At 41.8% G+C, this 21,397-nt stretch overlaps 1 protein-coding gene and 1 non-coding gene across 2 annotated transcripts in view; one reads left to right on the top strand and one right to left on the bottom strand.

The window, feature by feature from the left end:
* Positions 1–15,736, top strand: part of HHIPL2 (HHIP like 2) — a 23,535-nt gene extending 7,799 nt beyond the window's left edge. The window contains exons 4-9 of the mRNA XM_070949225.1: positions 1–72; positions 6,402–6,528; positions 7,977–8,122; positions 9,526–9,607; positions 13,295–13,377; positions 15,200–15,736. The exon at positions 1–72 is cut by the window's left edge and continues 260 nt beyond it. Of these exons, the coding sequence (XP_070805326.1) occupies positions 1–72; positions 6,402–6,528; positions 7,977–8,122; positions 9,526–9,607; positions 13,295–13,377; positions 15,200–15,615 (926 nt within the window). The 3' untranslated portion in view covers positions 15,616–15,736. The remainder of the gene's footprint in view (positions 73–6,401; positions 6,529–7,976; positions 8,123–9,525; positions 9,608–13,294; positions 13,378–15,199) is intronic.
* A 2,737-nt stretch (positions 15,737–18,473) lies between these two features.
* TRNAT-UGU (transfer RNA threonine (anticodon UGU)) lies at positions 18,474–18,546 on the bottom strand. The gene has a single exon. It is a non-coding gene; the product is annotated as a tRNA-Thr (tRNA).
* Positions 18,547–21,397: the final 2,851 nt, after the last annotated feature.

Raw genomic sequence — 21,397 nt, 5'->3', positions numbered from 1 at the left:
GGAACTATGGTTGGAGAGCCAAGGAAGGGTTTGAGTGCTACGATACGAAACTGTGTCAAAATTCCTCACTAGGTAAGTATTATAACATCTCAGGACTGCTAATAAGATGAACGCCAATGTATAGACATCTCTAGAAGCTTGCTACTTTCATTAAAACAATAAAAGAAGTGTTATGGCATAGAAACCCCTTTCATGCATACATGTAACTTCACAGTACACATACCTACATCCTTAGAAGTAAGTGAAGGCCCCACAGCAAGGGTCAACCTATTGCTGAAAACAATCAAAGAAATTAACTAATCAAAAATAGACATACATAACTCCACCCCGGCAGTCATGGAGCCACCTACATTTAATCAACTGAGCCATTTTGTACACTTAAGGAAAATTGTTGGTGAGAAACTGTTGCAGAAAATGCTAACCCTAATCAATATGAGGCCCTATTTTTGTCTGCCTGCTCCATAGAACAGATAATGATATAACAAAGCCTTGCCAGTACTCCCTAAACACAGACCCGTAGAATATGACATACAGCACTAAAATATTAGGAAGCGGGCAGGGTTATGTGTTCTCTAAACATGTTAACATGTAAACCATGTTAACATGTTTAACTAGTTAACTAGTTAACATGTTTATGTGCTGCTAAAAAACTGGCATGGAGCATATAATGGGGACAGAGTCTGTCAAATCAAAAGTCTACAATACATTAAGCTATCTGAAGTGGTTCAGGAATAACGAGAGGCACAACCAAGCAAGTGACAACAGCTCTTTAATATACAGTGAGACTTCAGCAAAAACTCAGAGGCTGCAGCCCTCCTTATATACAATCCAGGAGGGACTGTCAGCCAATCAGAAACGATAGCAGGTTTGAAACTCCCGCTCAAAAGTATCAATACATAACACCCCTCCCTTCCCAGAAAGCACTGACATTCAAAAATTTACATATGTACACACAAAATCTCGCAGGTGCCTAGGACGAGTTCTCGCTCTAGTTGACCTGCGCAGTTCAGTGTCTGGTGGGGCGTCGAGCTGGTCGGAGGGACTTTCTGTCTCTCCCGGCTCCGCCAATGGAACCTCCTGGATTTTGTCCGGGGCGTGGTTATCCCCGGTTGGGAGTGGCGACTCGCTGGGGCAGCGCTGGAACCAGGGCTTGTCAGCTAAGTATTCTCGCGAACCCGGGCTTGAGTTAGCTGTTTTGTGAAAGTTGTTATAGTTAGGCTCGGAGATGTCTAAATTGATGTTTGCTTCGCCGACTACCCTTTTTCTCAGTTGGTCTATGTGGCGCTTCCAGAGTCTGTCTACCCCTACGTCTACCGTATAAGATTTCGGGCCTGTTATGCCCACTATGGTTCCTGCAACCCATAGAGGTCCGCTGGCATAATTGCGAGCGAACACCAGGGACCCAACCTGAAACTGTCTTAGTCCGGAGGTTTCTCCCTTGAAATTTTCGTGCGAGTAGTTAGGGTGAAGCCTGTCTAGCACGCACCGAAGCTTCCTGCCCATGAGGAGCTCTGCTGGGCTTCTCCCCATGGCTGTGCATGGTGTGGCATGCTGGACAGCTAAGAATTGGTCTATCCTGGCCTGCCAGTCCCCGTTGTCTAGTCTGGATAGTGCCTCTTTGGCCGTTCTTACAAAACGTTTGGCCAATCCGTTAGAAGCCGGGTGGAACAGGGCCGATAGGGCATGGCGGATGCCCAGTCCGGCCAAGTAGCCCTCGAACAGGGTTGCTGTGAATTGAGGGCCGTTGTCAGATACTAAAGTATCCGGTAGGCCATGTGTGGCAAAGAGTTTGCGTAGGGCTTTAATGACTGCCTCGGCTGTGGTAGAGGGCATTAGAATTATTTCGAGCCATTTCGAAAAGGCATCGACTACGATTAAAAATGTTTGCCCATGGAAGGGGCCAGCGAAATCAATATGGATCCTCCCCCATGGCCCTTTTGGTTTCTCCCACTCTCGGATGGGCGCCACTGGGGGATCGGGGCGAGACTCCTGGCAGGGTCTGCACTTCCCCACCCACTTGGAGATAACTTGGTCCATGTTGGGCCACCAAACATAACTGCGGGCTAAACTTTTCATTCTGACAATGCCCGGATGCCCTTCATGCAGCAACTCTAAGACCCTTGTTCGTAGTTTCGTTGGTACTACCACCCTGTCACCCCACAACAAACAACCCCCTTGCATAAACAGTTTGTTACGTTTGTTAACATAACCTTGGTATTCCCCCCCGTCCACTTTGACCGGCCACCCCTTCAACACCCAACCCATTACAGTGCGAATGGTTGGGTCTCTAGCCGAGGCTTTTGCCACCTCACAAGAGGAAATAGGCCCCAAAGTCAAAGTGTCCAGCAAAAGAATGGAGGCTTCTGGCGTTGGGTTGGCAAGGAGGTCAGGTAGGGGGCAGCGGCTGAGGGCATCCGCGTGACCCAAGGTCCGTCCGGGTCGATGGACAAGCTGATACGAATAGGCCGACAGAAAAATGGCCCATCTGGTCAAACGTGGGGAAAGGGCAGCGGGGGTTGGCCTATCGCCCGCCAAAAGTCCTAGCAAGGGCCGGTGGTCAGTCACAAGTTCGAATTGCCGGCCATAGAGGTACTCGTGGAACTTTTTAACCCCCGCAATTGCAGCCAGAGCCTCTCTGTCCAACTGACTATAGTTCCGCTCTGCACTTGACAGGGTGCGAGAGTAAAACGCAATGGGCGCCTCTAGGCCGTTCGGCAGTCTATGGCCTAGGACGGCACCAACTCCTACGGGGGAGGCGTCACAAACCAATACAAGCGGTAGCGCTGCATTGTATTGGATTAGGAAACTGTCTTCCGATAGAAGTCTCTTTACTGCCTCAAAAGCGGCTGCTTATGGTTTCCCCCAGACCCATGGTACATTCTTCCCCAATAGTTTGTGTAGGGGATCTGCGACGGTAGCTTTGTCTTTCAGGAACATTGAGTAAAAATTGAGCAGTCCAAGGAAGGCTTGGAGCTCTGCTTTGGTCTTGGGGGCAGGTGTGCTCTTAATAGCTCTCACCTTGCTTTCAGTAGGGTGGATGCCTGTGCCATCCACCCTGTACCCCAAAAATTCAACGGAGGGGACAGCGATCATACATTTATTTTTCTTTAATTTTAGTCCCGCTTCCCTAAATCTAGAAAGGACGTTCCTTACTCTGTCCCCTAGCTGACGTTCGTCCTGAGCGCTGACTAGAACGTCATCAAAATAGGGCACCACTCCGGGGAGCCCTTGCAGAAGGTGCTCCATGGTGCTTTGAAACAGGCCGGGTGCGACGCTCACCCCAAACTGGAGCCTGGTGCATTTGAATGCACCCCTATGAGTTACAATCATTTGCGCCTCTGCCGTGGCATCATCAACTGGTAATTGTTGATAGGCCTGAGCCAGGTCTAATTTGGCAAAAACGTTTTCTGGGCCCCAGGGAGTGTAATAGATGATGCACGATCGGCACCGGATAGGCGCTCGGCTGCAAAGCCTTGTTGATCGTGCACTTGTAGTCGGCGCAGATCCTAATTGAGCCGTCAGACTTAACTGGGGTCACTATAGGGGTTTCCCACTTTGCATGGTCAACGGGAACCAACACCCCTTGTTTAATTAATTTGTCCAGTTCCGCATCGATCTTTGGTTTCAATGCGAAAGGCACCCGTCTGGCCTTGAGTCTTATTTGGGCTACGTTGGGGTCTAAATTAAGGGAGATAGGGGTCCCCACATACTTGCCCAACGTGTCCCTGAAAAAGTCCTGGAACTCGGTCAGGAGACTGTCTTTTAACGATGACTTGAGCATCTGGTGGATGCCGGTGAAACCCATGCCGAGGGCTCGGAACCACCCCATGCCGAGAAGGCTGGGAAGCTGCTTCGTGACGATGGTCAGTGGCAGGTCTCTTTCGTAGTCTCCGTAGGTGACTCGGAACGTGCCCACGCCTTCGAGGGGGACTCGGTTCCCCTGGTAGTCTAGGATGCGCAGTCTCTGTTTGGAGAGCTGGTCCTTCCGGAACGACGGCAGGATGGTCTTTAGGGTCACCCATGACATTATGGAGAGAGCTGATCCGGTGTCGATCTCCATCGAGCATGGCTTGCCGTTGATTTCGACCACCGTGCTGACTTTGTCCTCGATTTCTGCGCTGGCCTGGTCTATGTGAATGCTGCGGCCGTCTTGAGGTTCAAATTTGCGCCGTTTTTTCGCGCCGCCTTCCCTCGTTGGCTGTTTCTGGCGCGTTGATTCTGGTTGGCTGCGGCGTGGTTGGTGTTTTCTGGGCAGAATGGCTCTACAGACTCGTGCCAAGTGCCCTTTTTTCTCGCAACGCCTGCAAATAGCCTCCCTGTATTTGCAGGACAGTCTATCATGGTGCCCTCCACCATGGGGCAGCTTCGCCGAGGGCTGCCTGTGTCTTTTCTCTGGTGCTCCGTTCGGAAGACATCCTCATCCGACTCGGACTCCGAGCTGGATCCGGCGTCTTCTCTGTGCACCGGGGCAGACTTGGGGTTGTCTTTGCTGGTCAGCGGACGCTGCAGCGTTTCTGCGGCTTTTGTGGAGGCTTCATGAGCCCTGGCCTCGTCTAGGGCTCCAGCAAGCGTCAAATCAGGCTTGGCGAGCAGGCGCTGTTGCAGCCTAATGTCCCGAACACCACAGATAAGTTGCTCAAGCAATGCATCGTCCAAGTCTCTATAGTCGCAATGGGTTGCGGCTTTTCTCAGGCTGGCCATGTATGCGCTGACCGGTTCTCCCTCTCGCTGAATGCGCTGTCTGAGTTGGTATCGTTGCACGAACTTGGAGGGCACGGGAGCATAGTGAGCCCGGAGCGTGGCCATCAGGGTGTCCCAGGAGACGGTCTGGACCGGCGTTGGCTCACACAGTGACTCTGCCATCTCGAACACGTCCGGTCCACAGTGGCTTAGGAAGAGGGCCCTCTTCCGATTAGCGGAGAGCCCTTGCATGTCGCTGGCTTCGAGCGAGCATTCGAACCTCGTTAGGTACGAGACCCATTTTTCGCGGGTCGGATCAAAAGGCTTGTTCAGTATGCCCCCTGTAGTTCGCCTCGTCGCCTAGCTGAAGCTCGTGGTCTCACTGGTTCGCTTCTTGTGACCTCTATCCCATCCTCGTCGCCAATGAAGTGGTTCGGGAATAACGAGAGGCACAACCAAGCAAGTGACAACAGCTCTTTAATATACAGTGAGACTTCAGCAAAAACTCAGAGGCTGCAGCCCTCCTTATATACAATCCAGGAGGGACTGTCAGCCAATCAGAAACGATAGCAGGTTTGAAACTCCTGCTCAAAAGTATCAATACATAACACTATCCATTTCCTAAGAGATGCAGGCATCCTCAGGATCTGGCTGTTTTTTCAAAATGGCAAAATGTGTTGTGGAGTTATGCCACAAATTCTGTCTCTCTATCAAAAGGTGGCTCATGCAGCTTCTAACCATATATTGATTTGGGGATTTGGCCTTCCTTGGACTTTCTCTGCAAACACTGCAGTTAAGACCTTTCCTGAGATTCTAAATGAATGTGTTACTTTTATATATGTCAATCAAGTAGAAAGCCCTGCCTGTAAACATTTAACATTTTGTTTACCTTTCAAAACAAACAAACAAACAAACAAACAAACAAACAAACAAACAAACAATGTTTAAATAGATACTTGGGCAGGCCACTTACTTATAAGACTGTTTACATAGTATGTTGCAGTCATCATTGGGTCAAATGACAAGTACACTAAGAACAATTCAGGGGTGAAATGCTCCTGGATCGGACCGGATTGCCTGATCCGGTAGCAATTTTTCCCTATGGTTTGGCGATCCGGTAGCAATCACCACCCAGGTGTCATTACTTCCTGGTTTTAACCAGGAAGTAATATTTTTTTATCTTCTGCGCATGTGCAGAAGGTGTGCGCATGCCCATGACGCATGCGTGCATGAGTGAAGGGAGCATGAGTGTGCGGCTTCCAAACCGGTAAAGAAGGTAAGTAGATTTCACCCCTGAAACAGTTAGTGTATTTAACCAAGAATAATATCATGCAAATAAATTTTCTCTGGGTAACACATAGAAAACAATACCTGTGTGCGTGTTTATTGCTCAGAGATTGAGGAAGTAGCGTTCACAGAAATGGTGTTCTATACTACTATTAACTGAATGCCCTGAAAGGGGCACTGGCCTGTTTCTGAGATACTATTCCCCCAATAAACTTTTCTTAACTTGGGTTTGTTTTGTATAGCTATAAATCTTGAGGTTCCTCCTCCTCTGCTGGTTTGGCTATTTAAGGATTGACACACTGGAAATATAGATTCTTATTAGTAGATAATAATCAGAAGTTAACATTGGCATTGCTCTTGATCAGGAGATTTTTTTGCTTCTTTTTAGATAATCCAACAATTTCAGTTGAGTAATTTCTATTTCTTTTTAACAGAGGATGTACTTCCAATATTTGCTTATGGACGTTCTGTAGGAAAATCAGTCACTGGTGGATATGTTTATCGAGGGTGTGAGTCTCCAAACCTTAATGGTCTTTACATTTTTGGTGACTTTATGAATGGGTAAGGGACAGTTATTTCATTTACTTTTAAATACACTAAAGTGTGTAATATATGGAGAAGAACAAAGTTTATTGATCACAAATAAACTTTGTGATCAGATAAAATTCTGTTTATTTTGCCTGAGTATGAGAAACATTTGTTTCTTTTCGACTGTTCTCAGCGTTGTCCATTATGATTATTTATTAATTAATTAAATTTATACACCGCCAATTAAATTTATTGAGGTGAGATAATTATGCTTATTTAATTCTGCAATTCCCACCAAATTTAAGAGGTTCTTTATCAGCTTTTACTTCAAACTATAGCTGGCCATTACAGCCACCTGAATAGATGGCTGTCCAAACTACAGGTCTTTAGCACATTCAGCCCAAATATGTATCTGGGATTATATATTTGAAGATAGTGTGACCCCATTAAGTTAAGGCCAGTGGCTAGCAAAATATGAAAGTACTTGAACTGACCATGGTAGAGAAGTTCAACACCATCTTTCTAAAGGTCTTGTTCCTGTTTTAATTGCTGTCACTGTGTATGTAAAGTTTTATCACCTACTTTTTGACAGTTCTCATCAGACATTGCTATGCCTCAGTTGCAAATATTCAGGTAATCATTCCTTCAAGACAATCATCCGAAAATGAGTGTCCTTCCCATGGGTACAAGATCATGAATCTACATCTAAAAATTACTCATAGAATCAGTTCTGATAGCGAAAATATATGCAAATTATATAAATGGGATAGAGCTATTGCCAGTGGTGAAATCCAATTTTTTTTAATACCGGTTCTGTGGGCGTGGCTTGGTAGGCATGGTGTGGCTTGGTGGGTGTGGCAGGGGAAGGATACTGCAAAATCTCCATTCCTACCCCACTCTGGGGCCAGCTGGGTTGGTATTTGCCGGTTCTCTGAACTACTCAAAATTTCCGCTAGTGGTTCCCCGAACTGCTCAAAATTTCCGCTACCAGTTCTCCAGAACCTATCAGAACCTGCTGGATTTTACCCCTGGCTATTGCCCATCACATCTAATTCCCATTACATCTAATTAGTATGTTCAGTAGCCAAGGATGATAAGAATATGCTCTAACAGTAACTGAAGGGTCACAAACTCCCCATATCTAGGTAATAGAGAAATATAGGAAGTGACATGTATGTTGAGTCACAGTATTGATCCTTGTTTTATTATACTGAAGTTCTAGTCTAAGCTTTCAAGTGAAAGTTTTGAAGACCTTTTTTTTAGAGAGGCTGAGAGTTGAACCTAGGATCTTTTGCATGGAAGCAGACACTCCAACATGGACCTATGTCCTTTCCTAAGTGAATGCAGTAGGCTCAGGATCACCAAGGTTTAATTTCATTTTTGCATAAATTAACTTTGTGTACTACCATTATTTTTTAAAACTTTGAACTATTGTGAAATAGCAAAATAAAAATAAAATTTAATTTTCTTTCTCCATTCAGTCGACTTATGGCTTTGCAGGAAGATGAGAAAACAAATACATGGAAAAAACAAGATATTTGCGTTGGTAGCATAAAAGCCTGTGCTTTTCCAGGGCTTGTGAGTTCGTACAGCAAATTTATCATCTCTTTTGCAGAGGATGAAGCAGGTAACCTGTTTCTTAAATCTTATTTCCCACATCTTAAAAATGGGGTGTTTGGGGGATCTAATTCAAAGAAGTATACGATTAGTACAGGGATACCTCAGTCACTGCCTTGCCAAAATAGAATCTGCCATCTGATCTGAAACCATAGAGATGATCTGCTGAGAATCCTACCTTCCATGACAAGTTTAGGTAGAAGCTAGAGGATAGGTCTTTTTTTATAATCACCTCCATCTGGAGCAGGCTTCCCCAGAGAGATTTCACAAGGAGTTAAAACAGTATTATTTTACTAAACCTTTGGCTTGAATTTATTGGGTATGCATGCCTTTTTTAAAATTTAATTTTGGTTTATTGTGTTTTCTGTTTTATTCTTGTTTTGTTTACTGCCAAGATATTTTAATTGTTTGGGATAGTCTACACACATTGTGTACAGTGCATGTATGTGTAATTAACTAATTAAACTTGTATGCCTTTATGCTGGCTTTCCAAAGTATGGCTTTGGTCACAGACAACATTTTTGACTAGGTAGGCACGCTTGAAAGGTTTAGAGTTTGCTGTGGATGCTCTCACAAAATGGCTACTACAGGAATATTTGAAAAATTTCTACCATGGCCAGTTCCCAAAAATCTTTTATCAGAAAGCAACTTGTTCGGTTGCTCCTGCCATGTCTGTGGGTCTCACAGAGATAACTTAAATATGCTAATTTTCCTATATCTTGTTTCCCATCAAATAGATATAGTCCAAAAGTCCTGAGCTTCAGCTATCATCTTTACTTCCTAAGGATGCTTGTGGTGTAATGTGAGGCACACAGATCAATCTAGAACCAAAAATTATGCTTGAGGCAGATACTGTATGCTTTCCCATTAAAATGTGTTTTCAAAATTAAAAGCATCTTAAAAAATTTAAAGTGAAGAGCAGATGCCAAGAGAAATGTCTGGTCATTCATGCTGCATAGTTCTATACCAGCTAGAGCAGGGGTGTCAAACTGGCAGCCCATGGGACATATGCGTCACGTACAGGCCATGGCTACCCCAACTCTGCAAAGGGGAAAAATATCACGATACGTTACATGATAGCAATGTGACGCTGCGAGTTTGACACCCGTGAGATAGAGGGTTGTTCTTGCTTGTATTAGAGGTAGGCAGGCATGGTTGACTAGCAATCAATAAAGTCAAATCAACTATATTTGTTATCCTACCAATAGCTTAAAACTTTCCAGCTTTATATCTGTCAGAAATTGCAAGAGCAAGAGTGGGAAAGAAAGACAGACTGGATGGTTATAGCACTCAGCTGCCTTCAGCCTAATGGGACCTATAACACAAGCCATTCAAAGGAGAACTAAGAACTAAATCAGTCTTGTCCAAAGTAGTCCTGTTACTAATACACATCCTTTCTTTTGTTGTCTCCAGGTGAACTTTATTTTATGGCTACATCTTATCCAAGTGCCTATGCTCCAAGTGGCACTATTTACAAATTTGTGGATCCAGCAAGGTTAGTACCTCTTCCAAGATCTCGAAAGTTCTTTCTTGAGCTACTTTAAAAGAAAAGAGAAGACATCCTCACGAATCAATCTGACTTCAGTTTCATGAATGACATCTGTGGATGTATTTATGTTATTGAGAAGTTATTCTTTATTAATGCAGGGGTGTACAATTTTTATTTGTATCTTTTTCCTTTGCAGCTGGGATTTCTCCCCTCAGGGATTAGGGAAGGGAAGAGATTAAAGCCATATTTCTCAGCCTTCGCCATTTAAAGATGTGTGAACTTCAGCTGGCTGGGGAATTCTGGGAGTTGGAGTCCACATATCTTTTTTTTTTTAATAGAAATTTTTTTTATTTTCAAAAACACAAACAAAACAAAACAGAACATAAAAGCATTATCATTCCACACAATTTTAGACAGTGCATCAGTCGGTGGCATTTTTGTGCTTCTCTTCTCTTCAATTTATCATTAAACATGCTAGCTTATTTCCAAAAGTTTCAACATCCATTTATATCATAATTATTTCCAATTCTAATTCTCTATCCATTGATAAAATAAATCCCATATCAAATAATATTGTCTATCTTCCTGCTCTCTTATTTAGTCCACATATCTTAAAATGGCCAAGGTGGAGAAACTCTGGATTAGAGAGCAGAGTCTGTGTCAGTCCCGCATTGAAGCTGCTTCTCAGTAAAATAAACCGTCAGAAAAAACTGTCCAAGAACTAAAAATGTGGAAACAGATGAAATGCATTTAGTTATAAACTTTAATTTATGCTCTGACAACCTGAAAGTTTGTTTTAATGATCTCAAAAACATCTTCTTTACAGCTTCTGAACAAATAATTTGAATTCTTTAGCCCCACAACAAAAGCTTTATTTTGTCTGCTCAGAAGTCAAATGAACATCAGTTCATGTGTGTGAGGGTACTGTATGTGGTGAAATCTGTAATATTTTAAAAAGCACCCATTTTTTTAAAAGCACCCCTATTTAAAAATTATATGTTCAATGTTCTGCTTTTACATCATCCTGGTCTGTTAAAATGACACAGTCATTTTAACTCCAAAGCAAAGAAATTATATTAGTGTGATATATGAGTCATCCCATACTCTTGATGTTGGTTAGTCGTCACTAAGAAGCACTTAATTTATTGAGTCTGCATCTCTCCTCCCAGCAATCTCAATCCAGAGGAGTGTTTATATTGTCAACAACATGGGAATAACAACAAAAACAACAACAATTATATTGGTCCAAGTAATCAGTGTTTTAAAAGAGGCAAGGGGATAAGCCTGGGCCTATCCTCCAAAATCTGTTTAGTTCACGGCTCTGTGCATCTTGTTTTCATCACTGGAAGCTATCATGTTCTTCCTGTTCTTCCTGTTCTGTCTTGTTCTTATTTTAGAGGATAGTTTTATCCCAGCCAATGCCCTCCAGATGTGTTGGACTCTAATTCTCATCTGAAGCATGTTGTAGTCCAACATACCTCACCAAGTGCCAGTTTAGGGAAGGCTGTGGTAAGCAAAACTCAAGGAAAGTTGGCCTGTAGGAGGCTCTGTGGGACTGACAGCATGGAAAGCAGACAAAAATATGTCTTTCCATTCCCTCTAAATTAGGTGTATTTATTTTAAAATGGAGGATTACCGTAGAATTTATCTGCAACTGAGGAATGAGTCTAGGACAAACATGAAAACTCCATTGATAGACTTGAAGTGAAAGCATTGGATATTCTACACAAGAGCAAGTCACACTAAGAAAAACAGCAGCAGCAGCAACAGCAGAAAAAGCAGAAAAAAAATTGCTGCTGCTCTTTTTATGAAAGGATAGAAAAAACGAATGTAGGAAATATATTTTATACTTTGAAAAAGAGAAGTATTTACATAAGAAATTTCAGGATTGGTGTTTGAGCTATCGATTCCAGATGATTACATGTAGTTCTTGTTTAATGAACATTTGCAGTTACAATGGTAACTTTACAACCAATCCTCACATTTGTGGATCTGTACAGCAAAGAAAAGCAGAAGTAAAATAATAAACACAGTCATGATTTCACTTAGTGACTGCTTTGCTTAATGAGATAAACTGCTGGTCATTAAAAGAGGACTACTTGTACATACAAAGCAAAACTGGCATGCTGAACCTATAGTTTACAGCTACTGGTTTTGCTTTTAAATATACCATAATTTTGAGTTGTTGGAATAGGAATTGTATGTATGCAGATATGTATTTTAGGGAATGTGAAATCCTTTTGACTAAAACATTTGAAAAGAGAAGGGATCAACATTGTTCATTCTATGCAATTGGTATTTGTTGCAGATAACTATACATTTAATAGGTACTAAGTATATTCTTCTGTGTTCTCAGTAAAATTAGGACATAAAATGGTAACAGGTCTGGGCTACTATAATCTTGAGGAGGCCAAATATAGGATTTAAACATGGGTGAGAAATATGTGACCAATAGTGGAATTCAATTTTTTTACTACTGGTTCTGTGGGTGTGGCTTGGTGGGCGTGGTGTGGCTTAGTGTGCGTGGCAGGGGAAGGATACTGCAAAATCCCCATTCCCTCCCCATTCCTGGGGAAAGGATATTGCAAAATCTCCATTCCCACCCCACTCTGGGACCAGCCAGAGGTGGTATTTGTCGGTTCTCCAAGCTACTCAAAATTTCCGCTACCGATTCTCCAGAACCTGTCAGAACCTGCTGAATGGCACCCTGGATGTGACCCTTCAGAAATGTGTTTATTCGTTCCCTTATCTCAGGGAGGCCAAGGGTTAGAACCTAATACCTCAAGGATTGCTTTCCTTTAAGACATGTGGGCCAACCATGACCATCAAGAAGTACTATGCAGTGTTACTATGGAAACCAACTCTGGTGGTGAGATGTTATATGACAGCTTTTCTAGACACTTCTGGGGGCACTCCCCCCCCCCCCCAATAGGCAGATGTCAAGGGAGGTTTATTTACTCAGGAACTCTTTCAGTCATGTTAATACGGTATACCAGCCACAGGTCTACCGTCCCTTTCTTCCTATAACTACAGGTATTTTTTTCTGACAAAATGTTCTTAGTAATCTCTCAATTTTCAAACTCTTAATACATTTTGTATTAGACTAATAAAGTTATTGCTGCAATATGGCCTTCTGGCCAACATATCTGCCTGTATTTAAAGTCACAGTCAATTAGCAGAGCATGCAAAATATACAAACACAACTATGATCTCATTGGCAGGGTATGTAAATTAGGCCATTTTAATTAGAAAATATATTAACAACTTCCCTAATTAAAGCCATTATTCTGTCCAGGAAAGGATTAACATCAGACTTCAAAACAGGGCAGCTAGAAAAGGGTCAAAATGGCGATTGCACTATTGAAGCCTGCCCTTTTTTAAGCAGGTCCTGACTTTTGGGATACCGTCCTTTGGTCCCTTTATTCAAAAGGAATAATTATAACTAATAGCAAAAACTCCAAAATGTCTTTTTTTGCATTTAAATTAAATTCTTTGAGTACTGTTATTACCTTCTTTGTATTTAATGATTTTCCTGTTTGGAAAGACCCAAAAGGTCTGCATCCCTCAGACGGCACACCTTTGATTTACTCAAAAATTAGGTTACCTCCTTCAGCCCCCAGGGTAAAAAATGAAACTTCTTATTCACATTGAGATGCCCAGATGTATTTTTTTGTGATCCAATTTGTGTTTTAGGAGAGCTCCACCAGGAAAATGTAAACAGAAGCCAGTTCCAGTGAAAACAAAGAGCAAGCGGATCCCATTTGTTCCAACTGCAAGTAAGTCAATAAGGGTTTGCTCTGCTGTTTATTTTCACTATGTAATAGTACAAATATTCAGACATACTGAAAGGAAAGATTTGTTCAGCTTTCAACACTTTCTTCCAGGTCCCAAGAAGTCAGTTCTTCAGCAAGAAATTGTACATTGTTTCGGTTCTTATTCCTACCTCTCACATATAATCCCTTGTCCAGATAATATAGTTGGTTATTTTTGTGCTCATTTACTGATAACATGATAGCATGATTTGATAGGGCTTTTTAATTTGTGGTAGAAATACCATTGGAAGCAAGGAAAAATAGTTCTGGGTGATTGCAGCTTTTCTCCTAAATGGGAAAAAACTCTGGAAAGGACAGAGAAAAGCTGAGCTAATGGGCAAAGTTAAAATAGATAAAATCCATTGAAGCAAAGGGAACTGAGCATCCTAGCAAGTAATTGATTCCTGGAAACCAGGACTGTGGTAACTTCTGGAACGATTGGGTTTGAGAATCTAAATAATTAAATACATTTTTCCCAACACTAAAGAGAAAGTTTATGACAGCGAGAACAATTAATTAGTGGGATGGCTTTCCTCCAGAAGCTGTTGGTGCTCCAATGCTGGAGTTTTAAGAGGACATTGCACACCAGTGGTGAAATTCAACTAGTTCTATCCAGCTCAGGCGAACTGGTAGTGGCGGCGGCGGGAGGCTCCGCCCACCTGCCCGGATGTCATCACATTCCATTTTTGAGGCTCTGTGCATGCGCAGAAGGCTCTGTGCATGTGTGGAGGAGACAGGTGTGCTCCCATTTACGAACCGGTAGTGAAGGTAAGTAAATTTCATCCCTGTTGCACACCCATTTGTCTGGAATGGTATAAGGTCTCCTGCTCAAGCAGGGAGTTGGACTGGAAGACCTCCAAGGTCTCTGCCAACCCTGGTATTCTATGTTATTCTTTCCTTAGCTTTTGTTCATTATTTAGTTGTAGGTTTGATTTTGATAAAACTGTTCTCAAAGTGAAAAACATTTTCTGACCCATTAGCTCTCATTTAAAAAAAAAAATAGTGATAACATTGTCAATAGTGGTACTGCATTTTCATGTTCTTAAGTCTTACCTTAACTGATAAATATAATAAAGAACTGCCTCTAAATACCCTTCCTTCCTTCCTTCCTTCCTTCCTTCCTTCCTTGAAAAAGTAGCATCTGGGTTCTTTGATGTGTGATTAATATACACATAAGGTATACAGAATTAAAAACTATTGGAATAGAAAATCAGCAGTGAGTAACTTTGGGCAATTTAATATTGTTGAGAGGAGGAAAGGCTATCTAGTGATGCAAATATCTGTGGTCACATCACATGTTGGTATGGTTGGTATGTCTTCTTTCCTTTCTAGACTTTTGCTTTAACGATATAAAACCTATGTTGGAGCTTACACTGTAGTGTAAATTAATTTCTAGCAACTATACTACTAAATTTGGGGCCAAAATAATGAGTTTAGTCACAGGAAATCATGGCTTGGTAGGCTATTTGTGTACATTAAATGCTTGATTTAGGCAATACTGTCTGCTGATTCCCCCCTGTACAGTTGCACTTTAAAACCCAAATAGCTAGATATGGGCATGGCATTTAAAAGATGTTTATAAGTTCATATTTTTTCTTTAATCTGCTACCCAGATCAACCTTTCAAATGTAATGCCCATAGTTGAATGAAAATGTGATCTTGCCTTCCACTAGTTTTGCAAGTAAGGGAAAAATGTGGGAAGAGATCATTGCTTGCTCTAAGGCAGCATTTGTAAGTCATCAATCTGCTAATGTTAATTATGAACTTTTAAACCATGTTTTCTCAGAGACTGTGCCTGAACTGATCAAAGAGCGCCTTACAACCCAGTCTTCCAAAACAGTTGTCCGTTCTAAAAAACGTCCCCCTGCTTCTTCTGGCCAGAAACGGAAGAAGCCTGCATCCCACAGAAACTCTTTGAAGCATGGCTCAGCAGATCCTACACGTTCTGGTAAAAAGCTGCCAACAGCACAGCGTCCCAAAGGCCAGGGTTCCCAAGCCAAATCTGATGGGCGAACACAAAAGGAGAAAGCACCAGTTATCTCAGGAGCAAGAACTCAGTCCCCCCAGAAGAGAAGATCACAATTAGCTGGAGCCCTGAAGAAACTTTCACCGTCTCCAAAGCTGAAAACAGCAGCTAAGGAGAAAACACCGAAGAAGGGAAGGAAGAAGAAAGAAAGGGTCAGTGCAAGAAGTTCTGTTTGAACATCCAAAATGCTCCCAAGAATCAAGAGAAGGGAATCTGGATGGGATTGCCAAGTGACTCATTTTACTTCCAAGAAAGTGAATCAGAATGGCATATAGATATACAAACATTTTTACACAGCTTTTCAGACACTGACCTCACCAGATGTGGTACATTCATTTAAATATTTAATTGTTTAAATGTTTACAACTGGAAGTTTAACCATCCCAGATGTTTTCCAGTTAACTGCTCTGCACAGGTCTTTCTCTGAGAATTGCTTAGTGAATCTAAGCAGATACTCTAGTGGGCACTTACTACAATCCACCAAAAATACAACTGTATCATGTGAGAATGGATTTGTTCCTTTTTTCTGAAAAACCAAAACCAAACCCTTGATGACTTACTTTGAAAAAGCATCCCTGAGAATTCAGAGAGCTGCAATTTAAGAGCTAATTTTTGGCAAAGGGCTGAGCAAATGAGGAAAGCTGGTTGTATTCTGAGAATGAAATCCTCTAATTTTTCTTCTAAAATGTTTGCATTTTCACAACAGAAATAAAAATGACCTAATGTTACTCAATCTTTTATATTTCAATGATGCTAACCCAACAGTTGAATTTTTAAAATGAGTGATAGCATACGGTCCAAGAGTTTTTAAAAGTTTCTTTCTCTCTCTCTCTTTTTGTATTCTATTAAATATAGAATGAAATTAAAAAAAGAAAGTGCTTGTGGTTTCTGGGAGACTCTTGAAAGAATATAGATGTTAATCAGAGGAAATTTTATACATCAAAGTCTTCTCCATCTTTAAAATGCATGTCCCTGTGGACTGCGCTCTGGATTTCATCTCTCTCACCTTCTCCATGCTGGTGCCTCCCAGATGTGTTACCGTATAGTAAAACTCCCCCAATCCTGGTTGCATTGCTAATATATGTGCTGGCTGATGGGAATCACAACATAACATGCATGGAGGAGACTTTGCTTTGAGAAGGCAGATTGCCCCATATGCTAATAGAGAAATCCCTGTTCAGGTATTGAGCCTTATTAACTAGTCTAAGATTCCTCAGACTATCTGCTAATTTGTGAAAGGGGAGTGGGGTGTTGGTGTTGTAACCTCAAATAACCCCTTAAAAGAAACACAGCTAGTGAAATAAAGAGCACAGTTGTCTGTCAGTCTGAATCGAAACACTTCCTGTCTCCCATGTTCTCGCAGTCCTTGTGCGAGCATTCTGCTTTCAAATGGTTAAGATACTGGCTGGAGAGCAGGAAGTTTCAGGTACACAAATAGACTGGGTGAAACCAGGATTAATAGCAGTAACTGTGAGAGGGATCTTGGAGTCTTAGTGGACAACCAATTAAATATGAGCCAACAGTGTGCGGCGACAGCCAAAAAAGTCAATGCAATCCTAATTTGCATTAATGGAGGGATACAATCAAGATCAAGTGAGTACTAATACCACTCTATAAAGCCCTAGTAAGACCACACCTAGAATACTGCATCCACTTTTGGTCACCACACTATAAAAAAGATGTTGAGACTCTAGAAAGAGTGCAGAGAAGAGCAACCAAGATGAAGGGTTGCAGGAACTGGGCATGGCTAGTCTAGTGAAGAGAAGGACCAGGGGAGACAAGGTAACAGTGTTCCAATATTTGAGGGGCTGCCACAGAGAGGAGGGGGTCAAGCTATTTTCGAAAGTACCTGAAGGCCAGAAAAGGAATAATGGATGGAAACTGTTATGTAAATAGGTTTGTTTGGCGGGAAGTTCAAAATAACTGACCCTCAGCTGATTGGCTGACCACTACGGTTGTAAGGTATATAAAGGGAGCTGGCTACCCGGTTTAGTTGCTGGAGTCTCACCATATAATAAAGAGCTGTTGTCACTAACTACTCTGGCTTGCTGCATCCTCATTCACCCAACTTAACAGAAACTGAACAAGGAGAGATTCAATCTGGAAATAAGGAGAAACTTTCTGATAGTGAGAGCATTCAACCAATGGAACAGCTTGCCTTTAGAAGTTGTGGGAGCTTCATCACTGGATGCTTTCAAGAAGAGACTGGACTGCCATCTGTCAAAAATGGTGTAGGGTCTCCTGCTTCTGGGTGGGTGTGAGGTTTGGACTAGATGATCTACAACCTACAAGGTCCCTTCCAACTCTGTTAATCTGTAATAAATCAACCAGCATGCCCAGATGAGTGACTTCAGACTAGCTGCTCTCTGGGCCCACTCTACTTCACTTTTCCCATAACAACCCTGTAAGAGAAGCTGGACTCAGGGATTCGGGGGGGGGGGGGGAGGAATATAAATCTGACTAATGAATAGACATCCAAATACTGTCTGGGCGTCATGGGAATATGGGACGGTAGGCTAAGCATTTCAATACTGTGCTCAGGAGGAGGAATTTTTTTTCCTTGTTCCAAATAAATCTTTCTCCGCTGCCCTTTCCTTCATATTCCTTGATCAGCAGCCCCACCTGCTGGTCTTGTTGTGGAACAACAACTTACGCTACAGATTTTATACTACTCATTCACTTCTTATTGTCCTTCTTACCTAAAATTCATTTAGGATCCTAGCTGACTAAGCATCGTTTTTGCGCACGAAGCAGTCGTTCGAGGCAAGTATCCGATTTCAAGGTATAGATAAATGAAAATGTTTTGATTTCATCTGCACCAACTAAGATAGAATGAATGAAAAAAAAATCTCTTCGATTGTCAGCATTTTGCAATCAGTAATTACGTTTGTTTGTGGACAATAGAGCTGTCACCGACCTTAAATTTATATATGGAACGTGTTGTGTTAAATTGCACAAAGAACACTTTAAAAAAAGCAAAGCAAAAAACCCCCACCGAATGAATGTTTAAAAACAAAAAAACAAAAAAAACGCTAGGCCCCAGCGAGGATCGAACTCACGACCCCTGGTTTACAAGACCAGTGCTCTAACCACTGAGCTATGGAGCCACCTATCATCTTGGCTTATCTAGATGAATGGTACAGTACTGTTCTTCGAATATATTCGCTCAATTTCCTCAGATCGATGATATTGTGAAGAATGAATTAACTCCGCTTTTCAGTCAGAGATTTGAGACCGCGCTGGCTAATACAGGTTACAGAGACAAGTCGACTTCCGGCCTATTATGTACTATAACATAAAACCATTTCTTTAAAAATAGGAATAAATACTCAGCAAGCAACCAAAAACGACTAGGTCTGTATTTCTGGAAGATAAAAACACAGAAGTACATCATAGCCTAGCTATTTTATGATACTTTCTTATTAAATGTGGGCAATCTACAATCAGATTCATAGTCTAAGACTGGTGGAAACTTAATAATTCAAGTCCTAACCAAGGACCTAAGAATGATTAAGGCAATGTCTAAGAATATAGGCAGTTCCGAGTAGGATTTTTTGGGGGGTGGGGGTGGAGAAATAGTGCTCAGGTGGGATAAATTCAATATTTCCACATATTGAGAAGTCTTTTAAATATTGCTCTGAGGACTCTGATCGCAATTGGTATAGCAGTGGATTTCTTTTTCATCAGTGTTCAAGTTCCATCTGCAGGTCCCAATATTTTTAAATTTTTTTCAATTGTTTTTTTTCCGAATCCTAGCATCACCTGGTATAGCAACATCAATGAACCAGACTTCCTTCTTGTCAATAACTGTTTTACCAGGCATATTACAAACAGAATGTCTTTCTAATAGATCTTAAAATCCCACAAAAGGTCTTAACCAGGTCATTTCCCAAAACCTTCACGATGTGATGGTCCCAATAGGTTTCACTACATTGAAATCTAAACCACGGGCAAAGGGTCCAATGAATAATTCTGGTAACTCGGTCATGATGCTGCTTGTAGCCACTTTGTGAAATTTTGCTGCAGCTACCCATCAAATGGTCAGTTGTGTCAAATATTACAAAGGCAACATTTACTGTTTGTTACATGTTGAATTTTCACCTTCATGCAAAGCTGTCACCTTAGTTAGCAAAGCTTGTTCTTGAGTTGCTAAAATGAAGCCTTCAGTTATTATTATTTTATTATTATTATTATTATTATTATTATTATTATTATTATTATTATTATTATTATTATTATTTGTTGCACAGTCAGCCACATGTTTAGACTGGGTTTGGCAGTCTAAGCCCTTCTCAAAGGCCTGGGATTATTATTATTATTTCAATAATAGAAAATATCAATTCAATATTTACCAATGCATATACCTGTTCTCAGATATTGTAAAATGCTGAAGACCTTAAGAATGCAATGTGAAGAAGCAGCCGAGAAAGTTGCGGGCAGTTCTGCCAGTTTCTCTGCTCAAGTGCCTTCCCAATCCATTGCCAAGGGTAGGTGGGTGGGAGGGACAATGGGGGCAAATGAGATGGGAAAAATAATATTCTGTCCGATTTCTCCTTACAGGTGAATACAATGTATGACTTCAACTCACTTCTGATATTCCTAGAATAGTGTTTCTCAACCTTAGCAACTTTAAGATGTTGGACTTCAACTTCCCAAATCCCCGGATCTGGGTGTTGGCTAAGGCATTCTGAAATTTGAAGTCTGCACACCTTAAAGTTGCTGAGATTGGGAAACATTTCTTTACAAGATGGGCCAGAAACACAGTATTAGATCAACTTTCATACAGCTATTCTGCCCCCGGTCCCATTAGATTGCTACCCCTTGTATCCTAATGATTAATAGGGATTGCAGTTAGGAAGTATACATTGTTGAGGATGCTGTATAAACAAGAGGGATGTGATCTGTTCATGTGGACTGTGTCCTCCCTAGGCCTTTCTGTTCCATACACTGCAATGTCTAAAACTGCTCTGCAGCTTTCTACCCAGTTAGGAAAAACTTACTTTTCTGTCTGAGGCTGCAGTGGATGTAGTCATGGCACAGCAAGCTTGAGCAAAGACATTAACAGAGAGGGGGCATAAGCTATGCTTATTTAGAAAGAATTATTTCATAAAAGAGGGAAATCATCCCTATTAAGTATGTTGATTAACAGGGGAAGATGGTGTCCACCATGGTGCAATCAAGCACCACTGTGGTCACCTGGGTTGATTAGTGCTCAGCTTTACCAACATGAAAGGGAGAGATCTGGGTGTGGATGCTTTGGTTTCTCCTAGAGCTGGGGAGCACTCGAGGCCTGTAAGCCACAGATTGCTCCCTCCTAGCCTTTAAGTACCAACTAAGCTGTAATAATCAGAATAATTTAGTCAGTATCAATTCTCTCTGAGAAATATTGACTACCCCACTCAAAACCACTAGGTGGAGCCAAAAAGTCATAGTACACCAGAGCAAATTAGGACATTAAATCGGCTTAGCAAATCAGCAAGGAAAAACTCCTAATATTTTATAAACTCTATAAATGTTTCATCTGATTTATTGGAGGATTTAACTGATTTGCATTGTTCAATACTTCTGGTTTTTATTTTGCTTTGCTGAGTTATATACTGCCTGTGTAATTTCCCAAAGTTAATTGTTTTGAACCAGGGGTGGGTTCTACTTACCTTTACTACCGGTTTGCAACGGGGCTGCGCATGCGCAGAAGCATCCTGATGACATTGGGGTCGGTGGGTGGAGCCTCCTGCTGGTTTTACTACCGGTTCTATAGAACCGGTCCGAACTGGGGGCAACCCACCACTGCTTTGAACAGTTTGGAATGCATTTTGAAACTTTTTGTATTTCGAGTATAACAATGTAAGAAGAGTAGTGCAAGTACATCTAGCCTTCTATCCCTAGCATTGGGCTAGGGATAACCTTTCAGTAGGGCATAAACTGCCCAGGGTCACCGAGGTGAAATGAATGAGGTAG

Source organism: Pituophis catenifer, unplaced genomic scaffold (assembly GCF_029215685.1).
Source record: "Pituophis catenifer annectens isolate HBS135680 unplaced genomic scaffold, rPitCat1.0.hap2 SCAF_1, whole genome shotgun sequence".
NCBI lineage: Eukaryota > Metazoa > Chordata > Lepidosauria > Squamata > Colubridae > Pituophis > Pituophis catenifer.
This window is presented reverse-complemented; position numbering and strand designations above follow the sequence as displayed.